The 19,799-nt window shown below is 32.8% G+C and overlaps 1 protein-coding gene across 27 annotated transcripts in view; it reads left to right on the top strand.

Moving 5' to 3' along the window:
- Positions 1-19,799, top strand: part of PPIP5K2 (diphosphoinositol pentakisphosphate kinase 2) — a 70,886-nt gene that overhangs the window by 38,348 nt on the left and 12,739 nt on the right. For 4 of the 27 annotated variants that reach the window (XM_078066964.1, XM_078066961.1, XM_078066963.1 and 1 more), the window contains exons 20-31: positions 2,537-2,664; positions 3,179-3,293; positions 7,993-8,037; positions 8,561-8,668; positions 8,760-8,876; positions 10,556-10,723; positions 12,278-12,394; positions 13,072-13,245; positions 14,529-14,601; positions 16,159-16,278; positions 17,170-17,232; positions 19,054-19,113. In XM_078066964.1, coding sequence (XP_077923090.1) covers positions 2,537-2,664; positions 3,179-3,293; positions 7,993-8,037; positions 8,561-8,668; positions 8,760-8,876; positions 10,556-10,723; positions 12,278-12,394; positions 13,072-13,245; positions 14,529-14,601; positions 16,159-16,278; positions 17,170-17,232; positions 19,054-19,113 — 1,288 coding nt within the window. The other 23 variants (XM_078066972.1, XM_078066970.1, XM_078066980.1 and 20 more) reach the window with 20 other exon arrangements.

The following is a 19,799-nucleotide window of genomic DNA, read 5'->3' as shown; positions in this document are numbered from 1 at the left end:
TTTGGGATTTCTTCTTTTTAAATGGAGTGTTGAATTCAGTCCAGTAAATATTATTTTGCTTTATTACTTTAGCCTTCATAAATCCAGAACTATGGACAAAATGCAGGCATTTTCAGTCACTTAACAAACTAAAAATTACAAATGTATTTATGGTAATTATAATGAAATTGTAGTTTACAATGGAAAAAAATGAAAATTTTGCTTACTTAATTCTCAAGGAAATAAAGGATATTTCAAGCTTAGAGACTTGATGATTCAGTCAAATAATGTAAAATTTTAACTTGTTTAGAATATGCTAATTTAGATTTAGAGACTCACTGTGATAGTGGGTATATGCTCTGGTGTACCTCAAAGTGTTGTTATGCCTCTAAAAATGTATTTCTGTGCTTACATTGAATTGATTAATTCTTATATCTATGCTGTGTGAATTTTATAATTCTAATCGTAGCTAAGCTTAAATATAACATAGTTTATTACTTTTATTTAACAGTTAAACTAATTTTAATTATTATAGATATTTTTGCTGTGATAGAATTAACTTTCCACTTTTTAACCGATCTCAATTTTCATCAAATAGAGGCTCTGGCTTAAAAATGATACTTTAAAATAGTCATGATGTTATGGCAGTAGAAAAGAACCTCTCAAGACTAAATGTGGTATTAAGGTTCTCCTAACTGAGATCACATTTACCAAAGTTTGAAGACAATTTGTTTAGTTACTTATGGATTGTGAAATGCAGAGGATTGTTTATAATAGCATTCGCCATATAAAGTCCATTGATACTCTAATTAAATATAACCACATAATAAGCTTTCAGATAGCCTCATCTGATACTTTAATTAGTTCTATTTATGGAAGAAATATTGTAATTACACATGAGAACTGGGATATCTAACAATTATTTGATCCTAGTTGGTGGTGGCAGATGAACAAAATATGTCAATGTGTTAAAGGGAAAAATTTCTTTATTACAAAATTAATATATCTTTGTGTAAAATTAGAAAATGCAGAAATAGCAAAAAAAAAGTCACTGTGATATTACCAATTGGAGAAAAACATTTTAATGTTTTAGAAAATTCTTAAAGGATTTTCTCTTAAATTCATGAAGATACAATTTTTCTCATACATATACAAATGTATTCTTTGCAAAAATGGAACCAGGGAAAAGCATACTCTTTTACAACCTGATTTTTTCCCTTCACTTAGTACCAAGAACTTCTTTCCATATCATTAAAGCTATATGTACATCATTTTTTTCTAATGGCTAATGGTATGATGTAATAATTATTTAACGAACTTTTCGTATTTGGGAATCTGGACTCTGTTTCTTTCACTATCTTTACACATGTCTTTACATGTACTCAAGACCATTTTTGTAGCTCCAGAAATCTTTTGCCAGTTTTCTTCCAGGTAAACAGAGTGTGAGAGCACCCGTTTCCTCATACCTTGCTAATAACAACACAAAAAAAATTTCACCTAATGATTTTTAGTTCCAGTATTTTCCTTTTATTTATACATACACAATTACATATATTATCTTTTTTGCATACTCCATTCACAGTCTTCTATGTTGGCAAGACTATTGAACCAACCAAGTTTCAGTTACCGGTAAAGAAGTTCTATTTTCATGGGCCTTCCATCTGTAATCAGTCAGCCTTTTCTTTATTCGACAGTTTTCAGTTCTATTATCCATATAGAATTTTTGCTGTTTGGGAAGTACCTGATAGCAGGAAATAGTCTTTAAATTCAGGTATCGTAGAATGAACTTGGAGAGGGAGGGTATGCCTGTTTATTCCCTACTCCTTTCTACCCTCTCCTTTCCTCTTTCTCCCTCTTTTCCATCTACACACATATCACAGTTTTTTCTCTTTACACATCAGGTCATTTTCTAATCTGTTTCTCTGAACTGTAATTTTTATTAGAATTATTATTACAATTATGTTTTCTTTACACTTCATGTTATAATTCCTCATTGTAAGTTTAATTAACTCATAATTATGATTATTGAAGCCATTAAATTTGATGATTTCATTACATTTTTTGCTTACCACTAGGTAAGTCTTTCAAAGCATTAGCCAAAGGCTTTTAAATGGGATTTGTTAGCCTTTTTAATCTTTGACATTCAAATAAACAAAATCTTATGGTTTCATTTATATTTCTTTTCATAGGTTTGACTGTTGTTCTGTGCTTTACTGTATGTGTCCTTAATCCATCTTTCTTTTAGGATTGTTTCTACATTTGAAACCTTATGATTGAGTTGAACTACTGTCTATAAAGATTACATTCATTCATTCATCCTCCCATCTTCAGAAATTACTTGCTTTTTCAGTTCTACCAAAAAAATATTTCCAATTATACTTAAAAGTTTTAGGATAGTATACTTGCAGTTGCAAAAAATGTAAACTCGGAAATTTGCAATGTTCAGAAAAAAGCTTAAGATATTTGTCTCTTACTAGAATGTTTTAAGTAAGCAGTGCATTTGTTAGAGCACTTTGTCATTATACTCTTTTTCTAATACCATGTATTTTCTGCTCAGGAATATGGTATAACTAAAGCTGAAAAACTGGAGATTGCCAAAGGCTACTGTACTCCTCTAGTTAGAAAAATTCGCTCAGACCTCCAGAGGACACAAGATGATGACACTGTAAATAAACTCCACCCTGTGTAAGAGACTGTACTGGTATTTTAAGTCTATAGGTGTCTGTTTTTGCATACTTCAAATCTAATGTTCCTATGAAGAAATCAGGAATGTATTACTTAGTGCATGGTGGTCGTAAGGATTACCTAGATAGTCCTAACAGTTAACTTCCAACCAAGGTTTTTTAGGGCTCCAGACTGAGGATCTGGATCACTCAGCAGCATAAAATATCTGTGAGCTTCTTTAGGGCTATGACCTTTGTCATTGCTATTAGAGGAGTTAAAATGACCTATTTACTGTGAACTTGACTAATATTAACTCTTTTTTGACTAATCTCAGAGGTCCCAGTTAGTTCTAGTTAATCTTCATGTTAGAGGAATATCTCCGAAGATAACTCCTCAGTTGTGGTTGGAAGAGGGATAGATTTACCTATTAGGTCTTTTACTTCTAGTAAGATTAAATTCCATTTTACAAAATAATTTCAATACTTAAGGTTTGACTAGATGGTTATGTTCTAACATTGTCTGCTACTAACTTTAGGTATTCCAGAGGTGTTCTGTCTCCTGAACGTCATGTCCGTACCAGGTTATATTTTACCAGTGAAAGTCATGTACATTCTTTACTATCTATTCTTCGCTATGGTGCCTTATGCAATGTAAGTAGAATAAATTATTCCAACCTACTTAAAAAATATGGTTCCTTGAATTTGTAATCAAATCACTAGCACCAGTTTTTACTGTGCAATTTCAATAATTGATCATGTGTCATCATTTGTCAAGCAAGGGTCTACTATATACCAAGCACTGTGCTAGATGTTGGGGATAAAGACATGTTCTCTTCCCTTTGGAGAAGTTTAAGCAAACAATAACACAAAGCATTTTAGGTAATGTTATAGGCTGGTGGTAATGAGATAAAGAGAAGCTGATGAATTTGAGTTATTTAGGCGTTAGAAAGAACTTGGTGTTTGGCTGGCTATTGTGCCTCTCATCTATTGTTAGTAATGAGTCATACCAAAATTTAGCTTGATAGAACCACACTTATTTTTATCTCCCACAGTTTAAAGGACTGACTGTGATATATTTAGGCAGTTTCACTTTGGGTTTCTGATGAGGTTGCAGTTAGACAGTGGTTGGGGCTTGAATCATCTCAAGGCTTTCCTCTCATGCCTGGTGCTTGATGCTGTATGTCAGCTAGAACTTCAGCTGGGATTGTTGACCAGAATACCTACATCAGGCCTCTTCGTGTAATCTGCTTGCTTCCTCAAAACCTGGTAGCTGAGTTCCAAGATTGAGTTTCACAATGGAACAAGGTGCAAGTGCAAGACTTTTTATGATCTAACTTAGGAAGTAACATACCACTTCTACTGAGCTGAATTGGTTGAGGCAGTCACAGAGGTTCATCCGGGTTCAAGGGATGGGGAAATAGATCTACATTACTGCGTGCGTGGAATGTCACTGTCACATTGTAAGATGAGTACCTGGGATTAGATACATTGTGGTGGCCATCTTTGGAAAATAAGATCCATCACAATATGTCTGTTGGCTACACAGTCCATATTTCTCCATATGCAAAATTCACTTAACCTCTTGTCCAGTATTACCCATCTTATTTCATTACATCATAAACTTGACATTCCAGGTTTATTCATCTAAGTCAAGTCCAGATGTAGATGGGGCTCCTTGGACACAACTCCTTGAGTGCTCAAGAGCATTCGATCTTAATTCAGAGACCTATGAACTGAAGAAACCAATTATCTGTCCTTCCAATACCCAGTATACAGTGGTGGGTTAGGCATAAGGTAACTGCTGTAAATAAACTTTTCAAAAGAGGGTAAAACAGAAGGTACACTGTAGTCACTATAGTCACTAGCAATTTTGAAATCTGCCCAGGTCCATGTTGCCCATTCTTTAATTAGGGGTCTGTCATACTGCCAGGCAGTTGTTTCCAATGGCTCATGGCTTCATAATTTGGGTTCTTGATTGCTTCATCTGGGTCATCCTTCCTTTAAAGTAAAAAGTAGCTTATGTTTGCTGTTGAGTAGTTTTCTTCAACCTGCTTCCTGCCCAAAGAAGTTTGGGGTTCCAGAGGTCTGTTTATTTTTAGTTGAGGGTGATGTAATTTAAAAAAAACAAAACAAAATGTAGTAATTTAGAATATACTGTATTAAACACATCAAACCCAAAGATCTCTTAAGGATAAGCCATTTTCTACCTTGGGTTCCCTATGTGGTTACTGAGGGATGGCACTCAGCACTCCTTGCTGCTTAATACTGAGCTTCTGAGAGACATACTCCTAAGATCCTGAGAAAGTCTTTTATTTCTTTGGAAGATCTGTGAAGCACCTCATTACATCTTTTGGAGGTCTTAGCAAGTGTTTTTATAATCCCACCATGTTTTCATGGCAGAATCTTGTGTTTCCTTTCTTCTCAAAAGCCACTTGTTAATTACAGCATTGTTTGGTCTCTAAAAAGGCTGGGAATGAGAAACCGTTTTATTTTTGGACCCAGCAAGCTTCTTTATAATTGACAATGTCCCTGTAGCTTCTCTCTCTCCTAGTTTATCATAGGCAGTGAGAAGAATCTTGGTGACATGTTCAGTACTTGTCCTAGAAATCTCCGGAGCTAGTTCATTAGATACACTTTTTATTTATTTTCCACTGTCTACAGGCTAGTGTTTCTACGCTTTATGCCCTACATAGCAGGAGTTCATTTTCCTGTAGCGTCCAGTAACATTTTTCTTACCTTTATATAATCCCTCACCAACAACCTCCTCCAGCCTGTTAGGCTTTTACTAACACTCTCCTCGAGACCCTTCTAGTGCTCACAGGTATGGAGAGTGAGAAAGAAAAGAGTCAAGAAAGATTCCCGTATCTCTAATGTAGATAATTTGGTAGATGATCCTACCATTCACTGATAAAAGTAACACTTGGGAGGAAGATCGGGTCTTAAGAAGGAAAGTAATGAGTTCAGTTTTAGACAGCTTGACTATGTTCATATGTGAGGATAGAGGTTTGGGTTAAAGGTATAGAGGAAGCCAACATACTAATGACAGCTAAGACGGTAGCTAGTAATAAGATTCCCAGGGAGTTTGCATTTGAAATGATAAAGAACATGACATTGTAGGGATTGGCCATGGAAGTGAGAATTTACAAAAGAGACTTAGAAATTTTAATAGCTTGTTTCTCAGTACACCCAAACCGTAGATTACCTAGAATACAATGTCACTCTATTATATATCAAAAGTATATTTTCATCCATCTTTAAAAAAGCAAAAAATAAGAATTTTCCTTCAATTTTCTGTGTATATATTGGTGTACTCATCCATATACATCTGTTAACAAAGTGGTTCTTAAAAGAAAATTCAGTTTTGTTTTACCTTTTTAATAAAGGGCAGTTGGATGTATAATAAAGATTTGTTACATCTCTTGATTCTTTATTTTAGTATTAGCCTTGATGAATAGTTAATATTAAAGTTACCCTAAAGTTATTTTAGCCCTCTGTTCTCATCAAATTTTCTAATTCATATGTTCTTCCCTCTTGTTTCAGTTTCTTCTTTGTCCCATTAAGGAATAGCAAAGTGACATCCTTTGCATACATATGTGCATTAGTTGAGCTTTAATAAAAGAAATCATTTAAAAAAATGATGCTTAATTAGCAAGTCAAGAACTTACATATCCAGTAGTAATGATGGAATTGTTTTGGGGGAGGAGAACTACATCTCTTATATGGTTCCTTTTTGACTCTCTTACACTTATTTAGAAGGTAGAAGAAGCATGGAAGATACAGGAGCCAGTAGAACAAGCCTATGGAGCATTATAGTGAGCAATGGATGAAATGGCAACAGATAAGATTGGAGAGCTAGTGCCTTGAGAATCCTAAAGAGATTGGGAAGCCATTTTTAAGTAGGGAAGTAAATGGCTTTGGTTGCTGTGTGGGCAGCAGATAGTCTGGAGTAGATATGAAAAAACTGGTTAGGAAGCTCTCTCGCAGTGATCTGAAGAAAGAATTTGGACTAGGATAGTGGTAGTAGAACTAGAGCTTGTTGAATATATATTGCATTCAGCTACATTTTTAAAACAGAAGCTGAACAATTCCATTCTTTTAAAAGTCTGCTTCTAGGATTTCAAAAAAATTATTTTTCACATTAGTAAATACATGTAGTGTCTTTAATATCAATATGATGTCCCATTTTCTAATATAAAAAATAAATTTATTTGAACTGTAAGTCATTATTGCAGCTCATGTTATCTTTATAAGACCCTGTAACTAGTATACGTAAAACCTTGTTCAGTCTCCCCCCAGTTGAAATTTTTTATTTTTCAGTGTGAACTGGGTAAAATCTAGCTCTCCATAATAGAATTTTTCAAAAGGTATTTGTTAAGGAAACAAGATTATAAGTAAGATTTCAGGGAATATATTTAATAAGCCTTAATTAAAAAAAAAGATTTTTATGGATTCTTGCATGTTAATTGTGTTCAGGAAGATGCTACTAAATATTAATTAATTTCATATGTTCATTAGAACAGACCTAGCAGAACCTATAACTGCAACACTGAATTAGAGATTATTAGATTGTATTCTTATTAGTATAGGATCACAAAATCTAATACATCCTTTCACCTATTGAAAATTTTTAGTATTTAATTTAAATCCATTATTTATAGTAATTCACATTGAGACTCAAATGCTATGCTAATATTTTCCCTTACCAATTTTGAAAAAATGCGTATACATCTTTGCACATATACCTCCCCCCAATACACAGGCAGACATACAGATGCAGTTTTTTCTCTGGATTGTTGCTTAGGTTGGGAGTAGCTGCTTTAATGGCTTGGCATTAGGGCATTTAGAGGTGTGGATAGTCATTTATTAAAATGATGCTAAGCACACATGGAAGAATACAAATTATATGATGTATATTTAACTTTACTCTTCTAGAAACTTCGAAAGGGGAATGCTTCCTTAGAGACATATAATGTCTAAATTTGAAAAAGAATACATGCTGGTTTTGGGTTTTGTTTTGTTTTTTTAACAGGTAATCAACATGTGGTCTTGTAAGTTTAGGCTTTTGTGGGTCAAATTTCATTTTTAAAAGCAACACACATTTTATGAAGTCCAAAATACTGTATACTCTTATGGTATGCAAAAAATTGTTGTATGCATTTTTTTCTAAAGTTTATGACATATGAAATGAAGGAAAGTTATCTGTGATGTAGACCCTGTTGCCCATTGACTGTAGATTTTGTACTTTAAGTAGTTTTACCTTTTCAGATAGAATTTTCTACTTTGAATGTTTGTAGTACATGTTCTCTAGGATCCCTTTCAGTTCTGATGCTATATGATTATATGTTTAAAGACCAGTGATTATCTAAATGAAGATGGAGGAGCGATGAAAGAGATGGTAAGATTAATAGAACTTACATATGCCACCTCCTGCTGATTATTTTAAATACCACTGCAGTATAATGAGGCATATTTACTGATAAGCATGTATTACATACATTGACTATATGATACTGGGAAAAATAGCTCTACTTTTATAGGATAGTATTCAGTTTATGAAGCATGATTCCACAGTGGGTACTTTGGGACTTAAGGTTAACGACTCACTGCTCCTTACCCTCAGAATACAATTGTGGGTTTGTATTTCAAGAGATTTTTATTTTTACTTTCTAGAAGCTATTTAAAAAGTTACCATTAGACTTTCTAATACTGCTGATAAGAGATTTTTAAAATAATTTACCTAAACATAAGTGATTTATCAAGACTTAAATATAGTTGAGTTATTTTGAAAGGTTGGGCATATGCATACTTACCTTATTCGTGTGGTATCACTCAGGACTAAACAAACTACCATAATGAAAATAAAGTGACTTTCAAGTAAAGTGAAATGAGAAAATGCTTACCATATACCTTTTGTTCAGGAATCAAAAGATGAACAGTGGAAACGAGCTATGGATTACTTAAATGTTGTCAATGAACTCAATTACATGACTCAGATTGTGATCATGCTTTATGAGGATCCTAACAAGGTAACAAGAGTTTTAGATTTGTGTGTATTATCAGGGGTAAATAAATAGCCTGTAGTTTTTCATTTTGGAAATGTTCTATAATATTTTTTAGGATCTTTCCTCGGAGGAACGCTTTCATGTTGAATTACATTTTAGTCCAGGAGCTAAAGGATGTGAAGAAGACAAAAATTTACCATCTGGCTATGGATATAGACCAGCTTCAAGAGAGGTAATAAATATGAAACTCTCAGTCTGAGTTTGGTTACTATAGTTCTAGAGCCTCATAAGATTTCTATAAGAATTTCCTGTTAATGTACTTCAATTCTTATCTCAACTACTAAGTAGCAAGACGGTATAAATTTCTTTATGTATGATTTGGGCAGACAACATTTCTAAGCATACTGGAATTTTATATTTTATTTAGATTTTTTTGTATTTTTAAGACCAGTATTTAGAATGCTTAACTATAGTTTTGGTTCTGGTTTTCATTGTTGTATTACTTGAGGACTAGTGCATGGTAAACAAATTATTGTTATTTTAATCCTTACACTAACCTTACAAAGTTAAATATGTATTCAATGTAAAACTTTTTACTAAATTATAATTCATATCGATAAATCAGAAGTGTATAGCTTAATGATGTATTACAGAATGAATACTAGTATAAAACAGCCAGCCAGGTTTTGGGTAGAATAATATCATCATTCCAAAAGACCCAGTTGTGCCCCTCACTATTAAAACCTCCCTGTCTTCTCTTCAAAGATACCTACTATTATGAACTTTAGCACCATGTTTTAATATGCCTATTTTTGAACTTTTTATAAGTGAAATCACAAAATACATGCTTTTTGGGAGATTTGGGTGGGTTTGGCTTCTTTCCTTTATTATGTTTATGAATTATCCATTCGGTTCTTCATTTTTGTTGTCATGTAGGATTACATGGCAACAATAAATATAAATAAATACAGTGCAATGTATTCATCTCTTCTACTTTGATTATTTATTTGTTTCCAGTTCAAGCTATGAAGATGAATGTTTTCATGAACATTTTTGTACAAGTCTTCTGGTGAACATATGTACACATTTCTTTTGGATATACATCGAGGAGTAAAATTGCTGGGTCATAGGGTGCATAAGTTCAAGTTTAGAAAATACAGTCAAATAGTTTTCTAAAGATACTGCCATATCCTTGTCAGCGCTTGGTATGATCATTGTTTTTAATGTAGCTATTTTGAAGGATATATAGTGGTATCTTGTCGTGGTTTCGATTTACATTATCCTCATGACCAGTAAGGATTAGTAATTTGCATATGTTTATTGGCCATTTGGATATGCTTTTTTATGAAGTGCTACCAGCATGGTGTTGAATAGAAGTGTTGATAGTAAACACTTCATTCACAGGGCGCCTGGGTGGCTCAGTCAGTAAAGCATCCGATTCTTGATTTCAGCTCAGGTCATGAGCTCAGGATTGTGAGAGTGAGCCCAAGTCCAGCTCCAGGCTGGGCGTGGAGCATGCTTAAGATTCTCTCACTGCCCCCCCCACAAAAAATAAAAATAAAAATAAAAAAATAAACGCTTCTTCATTCTCAAACTCAAGTAAAAAGTAATGTTCCAAAGAGAACTTTTTGGGATTTTGGTTGAGATTACATAAATTCTACAGATCAATTTTGAGGGAAATAAACTTACAGTAGTAGATCCTCTAGTCCAAGAACTTGATATATCTCTGAATTTTTTTAGCTGTTTTTATAGACTAATACTAGGCTGTTGTAAAAATTCAATTAATATTGATTCATTTGAATCAGCCTACTTGTGTATGTGCTTCAACTGACTTCACCAGTTGGTGGTTGAATTTGTCATAAGAGACTCTTGCTTTATCTGAATTTTATATGCTGTATTCTTTGCCCATAGAATGAAGGCAGGAGATCTTTTAAAACTGATAATGATGATGAACCACATACTTCTAAAAAAGATGAAATTGATCGTGCTGTGATACTGTTCAAACCTATGGTATCAGAGCCAATTCATATACACAGGAAGTCTCCACTTCCAAGATCTAGGAAGATGGCTACAAATGAAGTAAGTATATGTGTCAGAGTATGTTTTTCATAAAATAAACTAACTATATTTTAATAAAACAGAAAAGAAAATACAGCTTTAATTATGGAGCTTGGGAACCTAACAGATTTTTAATTGTCAACTTTGCCTCTTTTTCTAATAAATATTTTTAAAATACAGAGGCCATTAAAAAAGAGATTAAGATTTAAGAACCTGTAGCTTTATGTATAGTTTTCATAACAAAGTTGAATAGACATAGTAAAATAAGACCTTTCTATGTACTCATCTATTTTCTTGTCCTGTCACGTTAAGTTATTCTAATAAAGAACTTTTTTAAAAGTCTGATTTAATACGCAGAGAATAATTTTCACAGAATAAATTTCACGCAGAGAGGAACTGCCAGAAATGTTTCAACAACAACTGATTCTAATGACACTGTAGATTAAGATGTGAAATTCTAAGTTCTTAGTCTGATTGCAAAAATCAGTATAGGAATTTGAAAATTTGAAGAGATATTTGAAAATTTTACCTTTTGTATTAAGATCTACAATTAAATAAGGCTAATTCTTGTGTTCTCTAGTAGAATAACATTTAAATAACTAGTAAAATAAGATTTAACAAGAAAGCTGAATAGTTGGAATGTAGCTTGTTGAGTAAATCTTTAACACCAGTATGCATTTTTATACTTCAAATACCTATGTTTTGGGTTATCTATATTCTCTATAGGATGATTCTCTCAGCACTGATTGAGATTAGTGCTTATAAATGTTTTCTAAATGCTCGAGTAAAAGTGTAGAGCAAGATTTTAAGCTAGAAACAACCATCAACTTTTAAGTTAGAAAAATATTTTTGTTAATAATGAAATATGCCAAGTCATAAGAGTTAAGTATAACATTTAACTAGCAGTGGGTAAGAAAATAAACAACAAAACAGAATTATGCTCATTTCTGTTACCTCAAATTATACAAACAACAGTGCTTTATGATTCTCAAATTTCAAATAAATATGTTACCCAATTTGACAATTATGTATAGGAAAAACATCCATCAATAAAGAGATTGTGGTACTTTTATAATGGAAATTGTATACTAGTTAGGGTTTCTATGATTGTGATATTGTAAGTTAATTATAAAAAAAGGATGACTAACAGCTGTAGAATTTGGGACTGTGTTCTAGTATAGCTTAATTTAAAAATGAGAAACCTGGGGTTATGTTCAGGTATCTTTAATTTCAGAAAATCGGGAAATGACATTAATATAACTTAAACTACCATCTGTGTGAGGGCAGTGATTTTGATGTTGTTGAACAAAGCAATCTGCAAATTTCAGATTGTTCAAAATTTCACCATTAAACTTTCTTCTGCACTCCAAAAAGCTTATAACACTAATACAGCCAAATGTGTTGTGAGTCTTCATTTTGCAACACATTTGTGTTTGTAAAATCTTCAACAAAATCACTGCCCTTTGTTAATTCTTAAGATGCAGAACACATTTATAAACCTTCTTCTCATAAATACTTAAATAGTTGCTTTCAAGAGATTATTTCTATGCCATGCTAAACTTTTACTTCCATAAGGTAAATTATTCAAGTAAAACCTTGAAGACTTTTTCCAGCGTCCACCATCTCCATGGATATCAGAAGTTTGTACTTCCAAAAGACACACAGAGAAAAAGACTATTCTCTTCATTTTGTGCAAGTAGATTTTACTCTGTCCTCACTGTCTGAAACCTGAACATGCAAACATGTAAATGATGATGTTTGCTGCATGTTTTGCTTACTGAACTCTATAAATAATCTTTGGAGGGGGTAAACAAACAAATAGCTTGAAAGTGGAAACAAGTGCAATTTGAATCCATCTTACCTCTCTTTTTTTAAGTGTCTGGCAGATAGGTTTTCTTTTCTACATCATATAAATTGAAACTTCTCTAACCCTTTGCACAATTCTTTAGCGCTTTGGGTTGGAAGGTTATCCAGTATAGCACAGAATGTCTTGAATATTTAAAATTAAGCAGAATACTTTTACATTTTAAAAGTTGCTAAGACAGAAAATTGTTAAATCTTTCCAGTTTTAAGAGAGAAGGGACAACTATTAAGCAGTATAAATATTTTGTAAATTGAAGATAAGGTAATTCTTACAATTGTTATCACATACAGTTAGATTTCTAAGTCATTCCTATGAATTTCTCAAATATTTGAAATATCTGGCTCCCAAATTACTGTTTAATAGTTTTTTAAAAAATTGATAAACAAATGCAAACAAACTGTATTTTTTTTTCTTTCTGATCATTTGGCTCTGTTGTATCTAACTTTGCATGCTCTGCTTTTTTTTTTTTTTTTTTTTTTTTTTTTGCCCCCTTTCTCACTTCCAGGAAGAGAGCCCCCTGAGTGTGTCTAGCCCAGAGGGTACTGGTACCTGGCTGCATTATACCAGTGGTGTGGGTACTGGGCGTCGAAGACGCAGATCAGGGGAACAAATCACTTCTTCCCCTGTCTCCCCCAAATCATTGGCTTTCACATCCAGTATTTTTGGCTCATGGCAACAGGTTTTTAAACTTTACTTCATTAAACATATTCCTACCCGCATTCAGAGCAACAAACAGCTATCTTTGAGGACATCTAATCCCTTATATTTAACATCAGAGTAAATCCTTCTGTATTTTAATTTTCAGTTCATTTAAAAATGCTTGTGATACCTGACAATATTTGAGAGAAAGAAACCTCTTACATTGCATGTGTTTTAGGATTTTTACTAGGAGGGTTTTAAATATCCAGGATTTAAAAATTAATCAATAAATTTTACATTCCTGGAACTTTAGTGTGTTAATAAAAAATTTTAAAAAGGAAAGAAATCTTTTTTGGCATGGTTGTCCTTCAAAACATTCAGAAACAAAATTATGTAATTTGATGGTAAGAAAATTTAATAACCTTTTCCCCCATAATTGAAAAATTAGATTCCATTTGGAATTTGCTGAGAATATAAACATTTTCTTAAAATATCAAAATTTATGTGGTCCTGTGTTAATTAACAGGGTATACCTAATATTAATTGTTCTCTCCCTCACTATTCCATTATCTGGAAGTATCTAAGGGATACATACAGTGGGGGTTTTTTGAGTTGTATAATATTTTAATGCTCTCTTTATATGAGGATGCAATGTATAGGTGCCCATCAGTAATATGGGTCAAAATAAAAGGACTTCAGAAGGACTTTCTGTGATGACATTTGGAAATTTAAAATACTAGGATTTTTTTTTGTTTTTTTTGTTTTAAGAATGGAAGGTCTGCTGTTACACATGACTTTTCCAAGAATTTCAGCAATTTCCTTTTGGAAATAGAATGCATTTGATTATAGGAAAAGGGATTATGGTATCCATTAAGGCTGTGAATATTTAAAGGTTACTCTGATAAAGCCCATGCATGGATCAGTAATTGTATGGTGACCTCAACAGTCTTTGTCTGTCTTTTCTTTTGTTTGTGATTGTTTTTCCCCCCTTCAAATACAGGAGCTGTTTAAGAGTGGGCATTTGGCTTCTTTTAAGAGTGAAATTATATCAATCTATTAATTGTTTCTTTTCATCTGTCTTATTTCATACATGATATTTCATTCTGAATGCCTGCTTCGCACCACTTCATTGCAAGGACTTCATATGAAATGGACTCCCTTCAGAAGGGGATCTTGCATGATCTTTCATGTTTTATGTATTTCTACTAATATTTATCATACAGCTTATTAACCTTTGTCTGTCTGGAACAGGCTGCAAATGAAGTATGGACTTTTGAATTGATTTTACTGTTTTACCTCATTTATTTTGCTTTCCTTGCACAGGTTGTATCTGAAAATGCTAATTACCTGCGAACACCAAGAACTCTTGTGGAACAAAAGCAGAACCCTACTGTAGGTATGTGGTCTAAAGGAAATTATATTCCAAACCTTCTTCAACTCACTCTTTGGCACACATGTAAAACTCTTCAGTGATGAAAGCATGACCAAATGCTATGCTTTAGTTTTTATTTAACGTATACTAATTGAAAAATGTTAAGTTGTCCAACTCAAAGTGTATAGTAAAGTGTCAATAAAATGAACAAGAAATAGCATTTAATTTGATTTATAACTGTTTTGACTATCCGCAGCGTAAACTACTTAGTCCAATTGCCAATGCTAGTTTTTAATCTTGTATTCTATAAATTAAAATCCCAAAATATTTTAATTTAGGAAGGAAACATCATTTTTCCCAGTTGATAAAATTGTAAATATGCTATTGCCTACTAAAAAGAAAAAAAAAAAACCTTCTTTTCTGATAAAAAATTTTTTTTTTTTAAGTGGGGAATGTTTTAAACCCTTTCTCGGTGTATTAATTTTTCCTTTTGATTATCTCCTAAGGAAAAACAAAGCAAAACTAATGCATAGGGGCAGTTGTTAGTCATTATTGACCTATAGAATATAATCGGTTCTTTGCAAATAGTGTTGCAAAGCAACATTGAAAAAGACCTTTCTAAACTTACTAGTTTTAAGCTCATTGTTGATAAACATAATGGCATAGTATTTTCTCTATAAATAGTTGTCTAAACAGGTTTAATAAAAGCATAAATAAGGTTCAACTATTTATGTACTTTGATCTACATATTAAGTATATGAACTGTTTGTTGATGCCTATTTACTCGAGGATCTTCTTTAGTTAATTACATATAGCTTATGTTGATAGCTTTTAATATTCCCACATTGTCTTCCTTTATGTATCATAATGTATTTGATAGAAATTTATTTAAACTTTACCAAGTGGTAGAAGTTTTCCTTGGGTATAAAGATTTTTGCTACAAATTAAGCATCAGTTTATACTGACTGTGTTTTATTTGCTAATAACGTGTTTTCTGGGGTCTTATTACTTAAGATCTGAAGTCATTTAAGTATTAGAAATTTAAGGTGATTTTGGCCTGGATGACCTACAAGGAATTGTTCTCAAATGGTCTTCTCACAGATTAGTAAGCTTTAATTTGCTTTATTTCATAACATACATTGATGATTCTTAACTCAGGGTATCAGAAAAGATTCTTCATTTATAGACATACATTAAAAAATATTGATCTATTATGACTAGATTTGTGCTAGGAGAGGTTTCTTATATGACCTGTTCATGCAAACTGACAGAATCCCTTACCAACCTAAATTAATTCCTAGTAGTATTTTTAATACTTTTAATATGTATATGTCTAATTATGGGGTAGATATATTATTTTTCTCAAAGGCAACATTTTATCCAGTGTTAAATACCCGCATTTGTACATATGACAAATGGTAGTGGTGATTATTTTGAAGTTGACATTACGAGCGAATTGTAAGTCTATTCAAGGCACTGCCAGATAAGTGTGGTAAGAGCCATGTTATTGCATGCTGCATGAATTCCCAATGTGAATGGAAGAACACCCGTTGTGTATGTATTTTCTCTAACTCCCATCAGGGTCTCACTGTGCGGGCCTGTTTAGCACCTCGGTGCTCGGGGGTTCTTCAAGCGCACCTAACCTACAGGATTATGCTCGTACTCATCGTAAAAAGCTGACTTCTTCTGGCTGCATAGATGGTATGTGCACACATGCACACACAGATTCATATAGACACCCATGCACACACCCATGAGCATACAGTACTTCTCAAAGGCAAGCCTAAGTCCACTGACTGATTCAACTGGAATCCTAGTACCCTTTGATGACACCTAGCGCCTAAATGACAATCACTGCTGTCTTACCCATAGCTTGGATCCGTGTTTCATCAAAGAGTTAATTGTAGTTAGATACACAGTACTTACTCAATGAATAGTTTGTTGAAATGTGAAATTTAGAACTGCATCATATGTATTGGTCTTTTAGACAGTCGGTAAGCCATATTATAAAGAATAAGTCTTTCTTTGATCTTTTAAACTTTTGTTCATTGTTATCCCTCATTTTACTTACTGATAGTGATCTAAATGAAATAAAGTGAACGGAATGTTTATAAGTAGAAGAAAATATTTTGGCAATATTTTTATAAAAATAAACATAGCATGAGAATGTTTTAGAATCCCTAGTTGGAGAGCCTCTCACTCTTGTTAAAATACCTTAAGTGTTAATATTCAGATTGTCTTTTGAGGCTCGTGGAAGCTTGTGCCTTCTGTTAATAGGAGTGTTTATTAGCCCTTTCAGGATTAGCTTTATTTAAAACTTTTTCTCATGTATCCACAAATTTGCTTAAGTCAGTAAAACGTGGATTTACCAGAATTGCTGGCTCATCCTGCTTTTCTTTCTTTTATATATTTCATTAAACACTTTGCCTCTATCATCAAGCCATTTTACTTTTAACCAGTACCCTCTCTCATTCCCTTCTGCATGTCACTTAATCCTAACCTCCTTATATATTTGTTTTTTCCCTCTTTTTTTAAGTGTTCTTCTTTTGGTAGCTGTTACGAATTTCAGGTACCTGTTTTTCTCTTTCTCAGACGCCACACGCGGTTCTGCTGTTAAAAGGTTTTCTATCTCATTTGCTCGACACCCAACCAATGGTACGTTTTGCTTTTATTTTAAAAGATACTCCCCTGCTTCATCCTTTTTTATTTTTCTTTTATTTCAAACTGTGGGGTATACAGTATCATTCATTTCTCCATTCTTAATTTCAGTTGGCATATAATTCCAACTTATTCACCCGAAGCATTGATACTGTCTAGCTCCCTTTTTCAGCTATAATTTACACAATCATTTAACATCACTCATCAAACTTTTAAATGACCACAATGATGATGAGTTTTAATACTAAACTAGCATGTAAAAATCCCTTCTAATTTCTCAAGTGATCAGTCTACACAAATTTTAAAAATACAATTAGTATTCTTTGTTTTCTTTTTAATTCTTAATCATTTTAATGTTTTTTTTAATTTCTAATTCATTTTCTGATCACATGGTTGTTTTATTGAGTTACTTAATAAAAATACAGAGCCACAACTTGTCAAATAGCCAAATGAGATGTGTTTGAAAAGTTCTTGGGAACTAGGAGATGCAGATTTCACTGTGTAACATCATTTATCTGTGGCTCTTTGTCTAAAGCAAAACTCAGTTGGTCTGGAGCACTCTGAAAACTTCATCTAGCATTCACTTTGTTCTCATGTGGCAATATGGTTTGCTATTGTCAAGCAACCAGTTTTTTGTCAAGCAACCAGTTTTTTTTGGTACCACTGATTTTTGTTAAAATTTGGAGAACTCACAATAGGAAGGAGACTAAGCTAAAAATCTAGAAAGCTAATTCAATTAAATCAATTTCTGAGGCTGAACAGTGAAGCGTTTCGTGGCCATTGTTTATAAACTGAATCGTTGCACTATTACAGCTTTCTTACACAGAGCTTGTTCTTCTGGGACAAGAGGGAGTATTTACTGATCATTTTTAAATAATTGAGGGTCAAAGAATTTAAAAGAAAACATACAGATTTTTGCTTTTATTCCAAATGAAGGTACTTTTATCCCCTGGAAGTTTTTTTTCTTTTTAACTGCAAATAAATCTTTCAAAAACTTGCGTCAAGTCTTTCAAAAACTTATATGAAACTAAAGAATTAAACACAGCTTATGGTCATTCTCCCCTTTCTGGATCCTTTAACAGCACACTTAAATAACAGTGCACTAAATACTTCCTGGAGGTGGAATAAGAAGATCTCATCCTCAACAAGAGAAAACGTAGCCCTAAAGCCTAATGTGCTTTCCCTCCTTTGTAGCTCTTTAAATGCTACTTTCTGAAGAAAAAGATCCTTATTTGATACAGCTGCAGCTTCTAAAGAATCCACATGCATAAGAACCTCTTAGAAGAAAAACCAAAGTTACAAGAAAAACAGAAGCCACAAAATTCTAAGAAGAAACATTACAGGTTTAAGACTGACTATAGTTTTTGTGCGGAATGCTTATGTATTTATAGCCAGTATTGCAAGTTTTTTTTTTATAGGAGGAATCTGTGTTTATTGAAGCTTTAAAAAAAAAAAGTTTGTTAAATTTAACAGACAATAGAGTAACTTTATATTCCTTTGGCTAAGACTTTTTTTTTTTTTAAATGTGGGTTTTCCACACATGTGACTTAATGCATATAAAATGCATTCCTTTCAACTCTAGAAATGTTTCTTTTGGGTTTTCAAGATTTTTTTTTTTTCTTTTTTATACTGTGTTGTCTTATCTGTCCTATGAATTGTCATTTGACTCTTTCACTTTTTATTTCCCCTAACTTTTATGTTATTTCCATCTTAATACATGTCATGGACTTACCCCTCCCTTCATCTTTAGTTCAAGGAACATGGTGAAACAAGTATCTTCTGACAGTGCTTTACCTTATTTTCTGGGCCTCTGTGCAGAACACCTACACCTCTATAGGTGCTGGTCCGTTTCCTCTGTGGAATGTCTAGGCTCCAGTGGTATGTTTTTATAGCTTCTAAACATGACAGCGGGGTGGCTTTTTAAATTGCTGCGCTAACCCTTTCATTGTGCATTAAATACAGTTTACTAAAGATAAGTGGGGAAATGTGTCACCAGAGGAACTTGATTATATTGTTATTTGCCTGTTAGAAAATCTAACAGGCAAATGCAAGGAAATAGTTGTTATAAAAACACTTACAAAACATTCTGACGAAAGGATAAAAAAATCATATTGTTAAGTTTAGTGTATTGCAAAGAAAGGGTTTGCGTGTATTTGCATGAATCTTGTACTTTAAAAAAATGTAATACTTGTGCAAGCCTAATTTTTTTAGTGCTTAATTTAGGTGCTTTAGCTGCTGTTATGGTATAGTTTCTGTTTTGTTTTGTTTTTGAGTATATGTAATGTTCCATTATTCTTTGGTTTGCACCTGAAAATCAAACATACCAGTTTTATAAACCTTTTTGTTATTTTCATAGGAAGACTAGATTCTCTTTCAACCATAGTTTCCCTACTTCAGCCAAGACTTAGGCGGTTCTCAGGTTACTTTTTCCTCCCCAAATTAAGTAAATATCAGCCAATGTTAAAATGAGCACATGCCTATTGAAGCAGAGAGCTTTGCAGTCTGTTCGAGTTTAATTAACTTTTACTTTTTATTTAATAATATTAGCCTTTATATAAAATCTT

The sequence above is a fragment of the Halichoerus grypus genome, chromosome 2 (assembly GCF_964656455.1).
Source record: "Halichoerus grypus chromosome 2, mHalGry1.hap1.1, whole genome shotgun sequence".
Lineage (NCBI taxonomy): Eukaryota > Metazoa > Chordata > Mammalia > Carnivora > Phocidae > Halichoerus > Halichoerus grypus.
This window is presented reverse-complemented; position numbering and strand designations above follow the sequence as displayed.